Source organism: Penicillium waksmanii (assembly GCF_028829765.1).
Source record: "Penicillium waksmanii strain IBT 27052 chromosome Unknown utg000011l:1.0-400869.0:1.0-401085.0, whole genome shotgun sequence".
NCBI classification, from domain to species: domain Eukaryota; kingdom Fungi; phylum Ascomycota; class Eurotiomycetes; order Eurotiales; family Aspergillaceae; genus Penicillium; species Penicillium waksmanii.
In genome coordinates, this window is record NW_026643257.1 from 309,435 (window position 1) to 323,860 (window position 14,426).

Here is a 14,426-nt window from a genome sequence, read left to right on the forward strand (position 1 = left end):
CTATTGTAGAATATTCTCCTGGAACTGAGCTACCACTGATAGCTTTGGCTTCATATTAAAGGAATCGACGATCGAAGGTTGTTTAATTAAATCAGAAGATGAGGAAGATGGCTCAGAGAGAGTATGTTGGGTATATAGATGAAGCTCCATGTTCTTAGACGATCCTGATCTAATAGAGTCAGATGTTTCCCAATTGCACTTCTTGCATTGGATAAGACGGTCTGTATCCATTGGCTTCTTGGCACGAGTGGTCCAGGGACGCTTAATTGATATAATATCAAAATGGCCCCATAACCATTGAGTTGATAGAGCAGTTTTGCGAGGTCGTTTCCGAGTTGAGGGTTGGGAGACTATACTCAGGCATGACGATGTATCAGGGTCTGGTAGAATAGTCTGTAAGGCTGATTCTGATGGGAGGATTGAATCAGGAGTTGTCTGAATAGTATCAAGTGTATCAGAAAGGAGAGTAGTCTGAGTGGGATAATCAGGATATTGGTCTTCAATTGGGACGTTGTCTTCGTATCCATAATTCAAAGCTAGATAATCACGCTGCGTATTTGTACGCTGAGGTCGTGATGAAGCCATATTGAATAGAATGACAGCATGGGTGGTAAAAATTCAAAAGTGTGGTAAAGGCTTCATATTGCAGAGTCACGTTGAAAATGTGGGGTCTCTCGGGTATAGGGCATAGGGTATAGGGACTAAGATGGTACAGAAGCTAGTCCCGGATAGGAAATAGAGGCTGTTTGGTTTTTATTGTATTTTTGAGCGATTCAGTACATTGTGGACCGTGGTGGTGTTGGGGTCTGAGGTGGCTGATCTTAGAACCTCCGCAACATGACCGCACTCAACACACGACGCTAGAGACCACCAGAGCTAGGCCTAGATAGGAAATAGAGGCTACTCTATCTTTCATTGCATTTTTGAGCGATACAGCGCGTCGTGGTGGTGCTGAATTTGATGATTATATTGGTGCTCGCAGCCGGCGTGCAAGCCTAAGCGACTCGGCCGTGCCCTTGATTAGTAATACTCTATATTAGGTAATACTCGACGATATCGTTTTACCGTCCAATATCGTCAATATCGTACCGTTGGCCTCAATTTTTTGGACGATAATTATCGTTATCGTACCGTAGGGTGCTTAGATGGACGGTACGATATACGATAATATCGTCAAATTTTCGACGGTACGATAACGATAACGATATGCCTAAAATCCGACGATATCGTACCGTGTGCACCCCTAATTTTTATATGTATTAATCTTGTGCCCAATCTCCCTGTACCTACTATACCTAGGCAGAGCCCTAGTACGTGGTGGATCTGCCTGAGCAGGCAATTCGCCCTGCTTGTGCGATACTACCCTATTACCTTCTACTAGCTGGTTTAGCTGTTCAACTAGCTGTAAGCCCTCTTCGACGGTTAGACCCTCTTCACAGGGTATCTACCTAGTTGACCGATTACGCTTCTTGATAATTTTCTCGTTCACTATACGTAAATTCGCATTATCCTGCGCTAGCAACATAGCGTTGTAAAGCGATAGTATAGTGCCCTTGATAATTTAATCTAGTATGCTTTTGATTAGGCTTGGAGGGCTACTTGACCGATAGTGTAGTAGATCCTTAAGCATAGATACTTATTTTTGTAGCTGAACAACAGTTCTAGGCGTTTTTAGTATAAATTGGCTAGATCTGCTGCTTAGCCGGCTGCTTAGTGGTATAGGCGTTCGTAGAGAGATATTAAGCTTTAAAAGTACTCTTTCTGTATCGACTGGTACTAGGCCACTAGCTATAAAGCTATTCTGAATAATAGCTGGCTTTTAGAAGGCCTCTAGCCGTGCGTATTGATAGTTCTCTAAGAAATCATACTTATCGATATGGTTATATCCCCTATGCGTAAGATTGCTAACGAAACGACTATACGCTCTCTTAACTACTATAAAGCAGCCAACATCTAGTAGCTATAGTAGATGTGATGAATATGAAGGTATACAAAGAGATATAATATTGTTTTCTTTATAGATTTGGTCGAATTAGGGCGTAAGGTAGCTACTATGACCGTTAAGAATCAGTAGGCAAAACTGGCCGCGTACGCGCAAATTTGTTGATAGGATAAAAAGCTTTTGTAGCCAACGTAGGCCAATCTTATCAGTGGTCCAGCCGTTATTAGAGACCTCGATTCACCAATCTTTCAGAAGATTATCGGTAAACCATCCTGCAATAGCTACTTTGCCCTTAAAGATCACACATAGCAGTAGCGAATAGCCATCTGCGTATATTGTTTCGATAGCAGTAACCTATTCACGATTTCCCGGTTGTAATAGACGTCTCCGACTGTAGTATTCTGCCCGCGTTACTACCTTCTGTAAGGATATAAGGCCTATTACAAAGCCTGTCTCATCAAAGTTATAGATATCCTCCGGTTGAATACCGTTCTCATCAATAACGCATTATACGGTAGAAAACCACTCTCGTAGTAATTTTGGGTCTTCGTTTAGTGTACACTGGTAGTCGTATCGTACTGAGTAGCGTATACGTAGCTCATCACGACGTTGAATAAATTTAGATAGCCAATTCTTGCCAACAGTAGGCGGAGGTTGGCTACCGCACGCAGCCAGTAGGATATTAGCCATTTCTCCTACAGTAGCCGGCCTAGGCGCTGCTCCACACGCATCCATAGAGAGAATCCACTCAGTAAGCAAATCCTCCTCTAATTGGGTCAATTTATGGCCGTTTGGGCGTATATCGACGCATGAGGGTAGGCTATTCGCCCGTCGAGACAAGGTAATATAAGATACACCAAATTGCTTCGCAGCTGCGCGAATTGATTTGAATTAACCCTTTTGAATAGCTTGCAAGGCTAATAGAACCCTGCCCTCTTTCTCGGTCGCTTTTTGCCAGGATTCAGTGCGTTTTGGTGGCATGGTAGATGGTTGAAGCATGTAAGTTGGTCAGAACGCGCGATTTCTGGTGGGGTGTTTCACTCGGGCGGGTGTTTCACTCGGGCGGGTGTTTCACTCGGGCGGGAATTACGTTAAGCGTGCCTTGGATTAGTCATGTATCACGTTGACCGTTTGAGCGTGGTCAGTGAGTCTTAAACTGTGCTGACTTTTACTCAGTGAGCCTGAACGTGAGCGCCCTCATAAAAGCGGCGGCAGCCCAGTTAGGAAGGCCCCACCCGGCAGACATTATCTTGTCTACATAGGCGCATATGACTAGTATATTCGGGCGTTGTGCTACATATTTCGGGCTTCCTTGCCGTTCCCGGCCGGACTAGTTCAATACAAGAAGTTGAAAACTGATATTTCAGTTCGAGAATATTTTCGCAGGGACCGGTGGAACCTTGGAATCTTTCTAAGTTTCCAGGGTTCCTTTCTAGTTCGAGTATCAAGCTCGAGTATCCATGGATGGTGTGAGTTACTTCCATTTCCAGCTTCTATGGGCAATACCCACTGGCACAACTTCCAAGGAACTTGGAAGTTGTATTCAAATACACAAAGGTTGTGTCCGAGAATAATCCTAAATATTTCCCAAGTATCCCATTTAGCACTCTATAGTCTCTACTAAGCAATCATGGCTATTTACAAGGATCAGAGTTACACACCGCTCTCACCGTTGGCCGTTCTCACTTATCGCCCTCGGACTTTGTTATCAACTTCACTTCCCCACTTCACTCCGTCCACTCTGCAGAAACCAACAACACTTCCTAACAACTACAGCGCCAACAATTCAAACAAAAGCACAAAATGCCACCCCTTCCCAACGCAGTCACAGCTTCCGAGCTTCAAACTCTCTCATCACGCGCTATCTCTGCCAAAGAAGCCGCCTACTGTACTCCCCTCCTCCCCAGCTACGCTTATCCCCGCGTGCGGGGGAGATCGAGCTTTCCTCCGCCTCTAGCTGAGCTGAGCTGACCAGCTAACTCATGCTCAATAGGCCCATACTCCAAGTTCCGTGTCGGGGCATGTATCATCACTGATGCGGGCGAGTACATCGTCGGTGCGAACGTTGAGAATGTCGCGTATCCGGTTGGAACGTGTGCGGAGCGAGTTGCTTTTGCCACTGCTATAGTATGTTCACCCGTTCTATTTTCACTTCATTTCACTTCGGTTTTCTTTTGTTTGGGTGCTGTTGTGTAAAGCAGATATATGCACCTCTGTGCTGAAGCTGCATCGAATCCGAGCTAACATACCAATGTAATTATCGCAGGTCGCCGGACACAAGGATTTCAAGGCTATTGCTGTCGCGACGGATATCAAGCCTGGTGCATCGCCTTGTGGGATGTGTCGGCAGTAGTAAGTATTCCATTTCATGGCATTATATTTAATCCCAGTGGTCACTAATTGTGTTATTCCAGTATGCGCGAGTTCACAACGCCCTCGTTCCCGGTTTATATGTATGATGGCGAGGGGAACTACACTGTTAAGACTATGGGCGAGGTAAACCCCCACCTCTCTAAAAACTCGCGATAGTGGCGATGCTAGCGATACTGATATGTATGCCAATTAGTTACTACCTGATTCGTTCGGGCCAGCGGATCTGCCAAAGTAAATCATACCTAGTTTACTGGGTGATTCCGCTTCGATATAATACTAGCATCAGGTGCAGTCGGCCCAAGTTTAAGGTCTTGACAACATGACGATATTATGTCGAACACTTGATAGTCAGGGGAGTTATGAATACACATACTTCTCACGTTCGGAGACTATTACTTCAATTTTCGGCATTCATGCTATTCATATCGTTTGCATTACTAGTATTTTTCACCTCGTCTACTATATCTAACCTAGTCGCATATGACGCGGAGCTGATCACACAAGATGCAAATTGACCGATGTCCATAAAAGGACGTCTATTGCTATCAAGAACCCTTGCCCCAACTCACTCGTGCGCTAAATTGGGTATCGCCGGGCTTGGGCCGATGTAGACCCTGATGAAGTCTAGTAGCAAACGTGGTCGAGGCAGCAAGAAGCTGTATTCAACCAGCAGAAGGTTTGGGCCAGGTTGTGTGTCTTTTAGCATCCACTGGCATGGGTAACAAAATAAGGAGTATATCAATCATCTATTGACGTTTGAAATGGTCTTTCAGATTGACAAGAATTCATTCTAGCTATAGCCAAAACCATAACTAAAACCATAGAAAAGCGACTAGGTTCAGCTCTATATCTGCCGATGTATTTGCCCGCATATGCGTACATAGAAGAAGAAAGAAAAGGATCAGACCAAGGGAGAAAAAAGAAGAAGAAAAAGAAAAAGAAAAAGAAATAATAATCCGCATCGCTCATAATGACACATCAATCCAATAAATTCCATCACATTCACAAGATAATATCACATCACCAAATCTTCCCGAAACACAACACACAAGAAAGATAAAGCAGAGATACATAGGAGGGACGGGAAGGGAGGGACTAAACTACGCCTCCTCGTCCTCCTCAAAGTCCTCCGCCCCGAGCAACTCATCCTCATCATCAACAACATGAGAATAATCCCCGCGCCTCGCAGCAAAAGAACCCCTCGTCGCATACGGACGTTGATACCCACCCCTAGAACCAGAACCAGAACCACGCTTAAACAACCCAGCCCCACTCCTCCAAATACTAGAAAGAAGTAACGGCAAAGCCTGAGCAACAGCAACAACAGCCGCAATCACCGCGACGGGGATAGCAAGAGCAACTTCACGTGCACCACCACCAGAACCAGAACCAGAACCGAAGCCCAAGCCACCCAGGCCGGAGGACTCGCCTAGTCGGATCTGACCGAACTTTGCATCCCAGCGCGTATAAACAAAGTAGCCGAAGGCTGTGGCTGCGGCTATGGGAATGACGATAGCGAAGAAGAGACCCGCACCACTGATGCCGTGTTTGCGGTCGAATTCTTCTTCTTTGTCCGGGCAGGCGTGCATTGTTCCTCTGTCCATTTCGCCGCGGTCTCCGCCTTGACAGGTTGTTTGTGGTAGGCGGCGGTAACCGGTTGGTTCGTAGTATTCTATTAATTCAGGGTCGGAGGCGCAGGCGAGGCTGTGGTCTGGTTTAGGTAGACCGGGGACTAAACCGCAGCTACCGTCTGATTGGATTTCGTAGTTGTAGTCACTGTTTTCGTTAGCGTGTGTCCATAGGTATGACTCGTTATTTTGTGGTTGGGTTGGCTGGGGGTGGGCTTACCATTCAAAGTCTGCGCGGGTGCAGGTACAGTTATTCGCGATGATATGCGAGTGCGGCTCACGCCAATTAACCCAGCACTCAGCATCAATCTTCTTGATATGGTACTGCTCGACATGACCGTAAAGACAATTATCATCTTGCGACGGGTGTTTCGGCGTCCAGAGGTCGAAATCCTTGCTCGCTTCGTCCGAGTCGATATCCGCACATGTCCGGCTCCACAACCCGCTGAAATCGAGGTTGATGGTGGCCATCTTGGCTGAGGAGGAGGACTTATCTTTACCCCAGAGCAGGAAATTCTTCGATGTATCCGAGGGCACGGTGGAAATGTCAGCGATGGAGATCTCCGTATCCGAGAATTGGAACTCTGTCCAGGTACTACCGCGGTCCAGACTGTAGTGAATGACCTTGGTAGGCTCGAGTTCGCGAACAAGGACAACGATCGAGCCAGCGTCGCCAAATTCCCACATATAACGACCCTTCATGACGTTTCTCCAAGAAATTCCACCGTCCCTGCTGAGGAAGGTATCCGCCTCGTCGCTACCGGAGAGATATTCGCCAACGTTACCAACGCCGAGAAGGAGGCCGATAGCAGAGCCTGAGTAAAATGTATCTCGCCAGTCGCGACGCTCAGTATAGCCATGGATATGCAGGGCACAGTCTTCCGTGCCATGACCCTGTCCAGCTGAGCAGTCATATTTCGTATTGTCGAGATCTTGAACCGGAGGCGAGAGGAACGCCCACTGTCCACCGTCATTGTGAGTAGCGACAGTGCGTAACTTCTTCGATTCGGATTTGCTCTTCACCTCGTCCCGATTCACAACGATGTTGGCAATCGCAACACCTTCCAGATTGGAAATGCGTTCATAATCGATGTATCCATAGTCATTCTCACTCAAACCCTCAAGACTGGAAACGAAATAAGTACCGTTGCTATTACTCTTGACCAGCGAGCCAAACTTATGCCCAGACTCGCCATTCGCCTCAACATTCATGAAAAGCGCATGCTTAGATCCCGGCACGGCAGTGTACTGCTTAACATCTCCGAAAGCAAGGTTATGCGGGAAATGGGCCTGCGCAAACACCTTTCCATCCATACTGGTGCTGACATTCAAAAACTCATGCTGTTCAGTCGGATACGTCGCGACAACGAAGAAGCCGTCCATCGTGACGAATCGGGCAATGTTGTCAAAGATAACATCCCTCGGCGCGAGCCAGTCGCGGTCCGGATCGCCGCCGTTGGTAACGAGTTGTCGGTCGTTCTTGACTAGCTCGTTCTGGTACTTTTCGCAAATGATAAGATGTTCCGTGCCATCGACGTTGGGCTGGTATCCGAATACGCACTGTCCAACCCCACTGACCAATTGCTTCCAATTGTTGCCGGAGTTGGTGCTGATGTAGGCATCCAAGGCGCAGGAGGTACCATCGCTTCCGTCACAGTCCTCGGATCCCATCCAAATCACCCAGTCCATGTGCTTCTCATGGAAAGCCAGTGGACCGATGTACTTGTCGATGTACTTGGTTGGTCTATCACCACCCGAATGGAACTTTTCCCCGCGATTGGTGGTATACCAGACTTTCTTCTTGTCGGTTAAGAAATACGCGCCGTCGGTGTAGTGGTGATGCGGGATCATGTCGGTGATACTCTCCCCCTTCAACTGGGACGGTTGCTCCCAATTTTTGCCATGGTCGTGGGTAATCCAGAGTTGGCCATTGCCGGCAAGTTGGAAGATCGTCTCGTCGTCTCCATTGCTGCTAGACTGTCGTTCAAGGTAGAAGTATGTCGGCTTGACTGAGTTGAACAGCTGCGGCTTGCCAACACGAATCTTGCCATCGGCGACGGGAGCACCGGTAGAATTTCCACAGGGCTGTTCCACCTCTTTGTCGAGACTTTCGCCACCTTCACGGATACAGGAGTCACCGGGAATCATTCGCCAGCCCGACGGACCGACGAACGTATCGTCTGGCTTCTTGCACGTATCGGCAGGGGTGTGCAGAGAGACGGCAGGGAGACAGCGCTTGCCATCATCGCTGCGCTTGAAGTTATAATCGCATTCAAAGTCCTCGGCTGTGCATTTGCAGTTCTCGGCCTTGGGAGCGTCAATGGTAAACTCGTCCTTGATAAAGCATTCTGCATCGGATTTGCGACGGCGGAAGACCTGCTTGTGACCCATCAGACAGTCCGGCTCGCCCTTCTCATCCAAACGAGCAACCCAGTCCTCGAAATCATCCTTGTCACACTTGCGCTCGTGAAGCTCGTCAAAGTCGAGCTGGTAAATGTGGAACTTGGGTTCTTTCGTCATTCCAACAAGCACGAACTTCAAGCTGGTTGAGTCCGGCGTGGTCGTGATGAAGAGGGGCTTAATGTCGTGCTTCAGCTTGAGCGTCTCCCACTCTTTGCCATGGTTGATCGAGTACCGCACTTCGTCAGTAGCATCACCGTCATCTTTAACAGCCACGATAACGCCGCCGTGGTCGCCAAATTCGAATCGGTGAGGTCCTTTGAGTGCCTGTCGCCAAGTCACGCCTGCATCATCGGAAACATAGAGGTTGCCCTTTGAGTATTTCTCCAGATAATCGCCAGTATTACCCACGCCCATGACCAGTCCTGGCGCCGGGCTCGAGAACATCCGCCCAAGGGCAGCCAATTCATGCAGTTCCTCATACGAGGTCAGCGAATGGATATGCAACGGATCCCCATCAGCCTTGAGCGAACTAAACGTCCTCCCATCATCGAAACTGATCTTAGTAGTGAGCTTCTTCTTCTCACTAGCATCCTCCTCAACATCTTTCCAATTCTCAACCGTATTCACCATAACAATGCCCTGGATATCCGCCAATTTCTCAAAATCGACATTCCCCCTAACATTGCGATTCGTATGCTCGATATTCGGATTGAAATAAGTCCCATTCGAGTTCGACGTGAAGAACACACCAACAGGATTCTCATTCAAAACAGTCTGAACATCAACCTGGATACTGTAATTCGTACTTTCCAGGATGGTATACCCATCCTGTTCCAGCCGATGTCCTCCAAATTCCGCCCGATGCCACTCCTTCGAATCATCACTGATATAAAGCGTCTGCTCAAGCGTGCCCCTTGACTGAAGCGCAACAACAATATACTTCTTAACAGCAACCATTCGAATCTCAACGCCAGGCACCGGGCGCCCACGATCAAGATTAATCTCAACCCCACCATCCTTGAAGAAGTCATCCGACGCGATCAAACGCCTGCGGAAAAAGGCCTCTAATCCTCCGTCCTTCTGACCGGTCACGACACACATAACCCGGTCAGCGAGTTTCTTCATCAAGGACTCAGAATCCAAATCCCGACCGAACTCAGGCGTGCCAGCCGCCCAGGTACAATCGAAAGTATCCTCATCCTTAGCCAATTTCTTCACCGTCTTGAAATCATCAAGTGTGTAATACGCCGTCGGAAGGCACCCATGAACCGAACAATCGCGTCCCATAAAGATAACCCTCTTGGCATCGGAACCATGAAACCTCAACGGCGAAAACTTTCTCGAATCATTAGGCGTAGTATCGACTTCGAATGTCTCCCAAGATTTCCCCCGATCAGTGGTAATCCAGCCCTTGCCACTCTCGCCAAGGGCATAAGCGCGATGATCATCGAATGGGTGCGCTTGCAGCATGACGACAGCGCCTTCCATGGCATCGCGGGGTCCTTTGATGATGTCCCATTCTTTACCGCCGTCTGTGGAGATATATGCATTTCTGGCGACGACGTCTTCGAAGAGGATGTTGTTTGAGCCGGGGAAGTAGAAGAGGTTATTTGGTTGGCGGTCGAATTCGGTGGAGTGGGCTTTTAGTTTGTCTTTTCCTCCTTTGGCGATTGTTGGTGGGGTTAGGAGTGCCAGGAGCCCGATTACGAGCAGCAACCACCGTTGGATCATGATCGGGGATACGTCGGCATCGGAGGGTGGAGGAGGTGGAGTGGGAGCCTAGCTGGAGATGGCGGAGATGGATGGAGATGGAGATAAGAGAATGGTATTGGAGAATGGAGGAGGCTAAGTGGCACCAGCAATCACAATCGACAGTGGAGTACAGATAGAAGAGAGTAGAGGGAGTGAAATGAAATGAGATGAGATGGGGTGGGATAAGGAAGTGTGAAGGTGAAGTTGGAGCTGGAAGGGCCGAGGCCACGCAGCTCCGTGTCACGTGAATGGTGGACCGGAAGTGGAAGTTGAACCATGGAACAATTAAAGATCAGCGAAGTATGGAAATGGATAAAAGTAAACAAGGGAGTTTATTATTATATATACTAGTTATTCTAGCTTGAAAGCACCAGAATACTAGCGCTGGTGTTGCAATCTAGGTCCAGGTCCAGGTACAGTTGGTGCTGAAGTATGCCGGGTGATCGACATGCAGATGCAACTCAGGGCAGGGACAACTAGTAGTCATAAATACTGCTCTAGTATACCTAGGTAGATACAGATAGAGATAGTTAGTATGAGTACTATTAATACTCTGTTTATAGATATATTAATGCAAGCACTTGGCTTCAATGGATTATCAAAGATAGTAATAGAACCAAGCGGCTTAGCAGCAGATATATACAACGCTGCACTATATACAAAGCCAGCCCGCCGTCTCAAAGCACAAGGGGGAATAAGAATAAAGAAGCACGAAGCATGAAGCGAAGCTTCAAAGAAAGAATAAAAGAAGTAAAAATGAAAGTGAAAGTGTCCCACTGCCACTGCCGCTGCTGCTTCCTCACACCCTCCGCCGTAACTTCCTCCACATCTTCTTCACAACACCCTGCTCCTCATCCAAATCATCCCAAATCTGCTGCGTGCGATCAGCCGGCGGAAGCTCCGCCAGACGCAAAGGATCATCAGGCGTGGCAGACGGGGTCGGAGATTCCTCACGCAGGTCCGGGCGGGTGAGAGTCATTTTCAGAGTCATCTCGCGATTACCCGGGAGGCGGTGAGGAGTCTTGCTGGTTGATTTGGGGAGGATGGATTGACGGCGTTGGAGGAGGGATGGGGTATGCGTATGTGTATCGACGGAAGGGCGGGGAGTATCTCGCATTGAGAGGCGGGGGAAACTTTGCATCTGAGGCTGCGTTGGTGCAACGGCGGCGGGTGCTGAGGCTGATGTAGATCCCGCCGCGGAGTTAGATGTAGGTGCGTACCCTCCGTGTCCGGAACCCGGCGCAGAAGCGGAGATTGGCATGGGGGGGTTCTTCGATTGAGTCGCCCGGGCTACCGACGACGTTTCCGTCGTCGTCTTCGAAGAAGGTTCCCGCGCAGCTGCGAGATGGTCGGGGGGATGTTGGTTCTGGGGAGATATTCTCCTTGTTTTGCGGGTTGTGGATTTGGTCTAGAGAGGGGAATCCGAATTCGATTGCCTCGTCGAATTTCTGCGGTGAGGCGAGGTAGACTCGGAGTTTGAGTCGGGCGTCGGGATCATGGTAGTACTGGGCTGATGGGTCGATGCTGGAAGTGGACGATTTGGCAGCGTGGCTGCTTTGCAGACGGCGGGATGGAGGCCGGGATATCGTTGAGCGGCGATTGGAGCGCGGGGTGATTGGGGTGATTGGGGAGAGAGGGGAGAGAGGCGGGAGTGGTGATAAAGGTTGGATGGTATGGCTAGATGGGAAAGCTCGGATTGGCATGGACGGTGAAGCTCGGTGCTTCATGGTGTTTGTGGAAAAGGAGAGCGAGCGTCGAAAGGAGGGAAGTCGAGGCATTTTGGCCTTGCCTGTCGCGGCATTGGCAACGTGCGAGTGGTACTCGTCCAGCGAGAGGTCAAGATCGCCATCTTCATCCAGCCAGCGAAAGCTGTCATAGATGGATTGGTCCATGGTGGAATTGGAATCCCAATCGGAGTCGTCCGAGTCGGAATCGTAGAAGACAGTAGAAGGTTGGGCCACGGGCAGCGTGGATTCTGAGGGGAGGGTATCGCTGGAGGAGCGCCGGTGGGAGTGGGAGGAACGATTGCCTCGATAAAAAGCCTCGTCCGCGGCGTCACAAATGAGGCTTTCTCGATATGTGCGACAAAAGCGACGGCGTTCCTCGGGGGAGAAAAGCTTTTGTTGGAGTTTAGCGGGGAGAGAATGAAAGCATTGCGAGTCCACTTGAGTGGCCAAAGCAACCAATTGCAAGGAGCCGGGCTTTCGTAGTTTTTTAGGGGAACGAGAATGCGAGCGATTATGGGGTTGATGGGATTGATGGGAATGATGATGACGACGATGATGGAATCTCGAGCCCGAGGACCTCTTCAAGGAGATTGAAGGGGAAGGGCGAGGGCGAGGGTGAGTCGAGGTCAAAGTCGAGGGGCTCCGCCGTGGACGGATGGGCCGAGCCCGGGGGGAACTGGCGGCATTGACAGGATGGTTTGGCGTGGAGCAGGGATCGCTCTGATCTAACCGAAAGCGCAAACGCTCGACATTCGAGAAGAACTGGTCGAGTCAGCGACGAACACTTGTGGAGAGAAAGTGGGGGCGATAAGTGACGATCCAATGTTGAGCCAGCGGAGAACCAGCGGAGCGCACTATCGAGTGCCCCTGAGCCAGCTCAATAATGGTTCAAACTAGTGATCCACTGGGGGGGGCGTGGCACACCGGCCAGACAGGCAAATCCGTTCACTCATGAAGAGTGGCATGGGATGGAATGGAATGGAATGAGTGGGGGATGTTGATGTGAGGAGTGCAGTGAAGTGAGGTTGAGGAAGGAAGTCACCTGGTCAGGAAATCAGGAGACAAGGGAAGCCCTACTTTGCGACGAACAGCCGGAGGAAGAGACTCAAAGTCTTGCGAATTCATTGTAGAGTACTCCGTAAATGAATTGAATGGCTGAATTATTTCAGTCCTTGATCAATTGATCATAGAGTCCAACTCATAGGCTGTGCCCAGGTGTGAGCAGTCAGTCGGTGTGTATACTAGTAGTATACTCGTACACTGCTGGTGCCTGCAAGAAGCGAGGAGCTTGCTCTAAATAAGAACTTGAATTCAACTTGAACCCGAATGCAAGCGCTTCCTGTCAGGCTTTACCCAAAGGTCAAAGAAGGGCAAAAGTCACGCACAGACGACGAGTACCTGTCAGAGTATGTAGTCAAGTGGAGCCAGCGCGACGATGGATGTGATGAGATGTGATCAGTCGTGAACGGCTCATCGACAGCAAACGGCCGGCCTGGCATGGCAAGCAAGGCAAACAGGTGTTCTTGGGTCTGCAGGCTTGTACAGATTACCAGTATCCTTGAGTATTTGTTTCTGCGCAGGTGTTGGCTAGGTATTCCCTCGAGTATTCTGTTTCATTATGTTATGCCATTCTATACTGTGACCCTTGATGCTAGACGTTACACAATTTAAACTTGGGCCAACACCCAACCCGGAATGATGCTGACAGCCTTGCGCAGTGCAAGTCTGGATCGCCGCAAGGGGTGGAGTCTGTTTGAGTGCCAGTGCCATGCCCTCATCGTACATACTTCAGATGGATCGAACGGTGGGATCTTAGATCGATCGCATGGATGTGATATATCATGATCCGAGTCTGGTACGAACATGTTTGTGACTTTGTACGCAGTACCTAGAAGTATGTATACTTTAAGTTATCCCTGGGTACGAGTACCTCTACGAAACCATCTACATTGTATTTAACCCTGTCAGGTCTACTCGTACAGGGTATCTCCCATCCCATCCATCCCAGTCTGGAGCTGTGCTGTGCTGTGCTGTGCTGTACCTGACCACTACTAGTACCGGCGCTAACTGAAACAGTCATAGCAGACGGCAAACGGCAAATAAAACAAAGAAAAGAAAAAACGTGGGAATACGAGGAATCCACGGAGAAATAACCCAACAATTGCCAGTGATAACAACAGTACTATACTGTAGACTAAGAATCCACTAGAGTAGACTATTTCAACTAGACCAACAGTTCGTATCCAGGAGAATTCGTGTCATGTCAATAAAAAAGCAAGGCAGTACAAAAGTACATGTATGTACATGCATTCCTATCTCCTTAGTACTCTGTACTCGTACTTTGTATCCACTTCTGTACTTACACTCGTACTGTACCCCTCGACTGATGTGATCTATCAACCCCCCCACATAATTCTGCCTCACAGCAGTTCTAGTCAAGTTCCCTACTGTACATGTATGTACGTCAATCTAATTAATTATCGAACAGGTCAAAAGAATCACCCCATAGAACAAACTAGAACCAGCAGCCACAAGCCCAACCAGCCCGAAACAAAAAGAAACGAAACAAAATCTTCCATTCCACGCGAGCCGCGAGCCGCG

The 14,426-nt window shown here is 48.9% G+C and overlaps 4 protein-coding genes across 4 annotated transcripts; 1 reads left to right on the forward strand and 3 right to left on the reverse strand.

Annotated features, from left to right (window-relative positions):
* Positions 1–585, reverse strand: N7481_013468 (uncharacterized protein; the record flags this gene model as incomplete). Its single annotated transcript, XM_057272687.1, has 1 exon — positions 1–585. One exon carries the CDS (start codon positions 583–585, stop codon positions 1–3), a length of 585 nt encoding a protein of 194 aa, XP_057115319.1.
* Positions 586–3,745: 3,160 nt separating this feature from the next.
* N7481_013469 (cytidine deaminase) lies at positions 3,746–4,471 on the forward strand (the record flags this gene model as incomplete). Its single annotated transcript, XM_057272688.1, has 4 exons — positions 3,746–3,830; positions 3,936–4,069; positions 4,209–4,294; positions 4,357–4,471. 4 exons carry the CDS (start codon positions 3,746–3,748, stop codon positions 4,469–4,471), a joined length of 420 nt encoding a protein of 139 aa, XP_057115320.1.
* A 944-nt stretch (positions 4,472–5,415) lies between these two features.
* N7481_013470 (vacuolar protein sorting/targeting protein 10) lies at positions 5,416–10,077 on the reverse strand (the record flags this gene model as incomplete). The annotated part of the gene is made up of 2 exons (XM_057272689.1): positions 5,416–6,091; positions 6,164–10,077. 2 exons carry the CDS (start codon positions 10,075–10,077, stop codon positions 5,416–5,418), a joined length of 4,590 nt encoding a protein of 1,529 aa, XP_057115321.1.
* Positions 10,078–10,897: 820 nt separating this feature from the next.
* Positions 10,898–11,990, reverse strand: N7481_013471 (uncharacterized protein; the record flags this gene model as incomplete). The annotated part of the gene is made up of 2 exons (XM_057272690.1): positions 10,898–11,245; positions 11,319–11,990. 2 exons carry the CDS (start codon positions 11,988–11,990, stop codon positions 10,898–10,900), a joined length of 1,020 nt encoding a protein of 339 aa, XP_057115322.1.
* Positions 11,991–14,426: the final 2,436 nt, after the last annotated feature.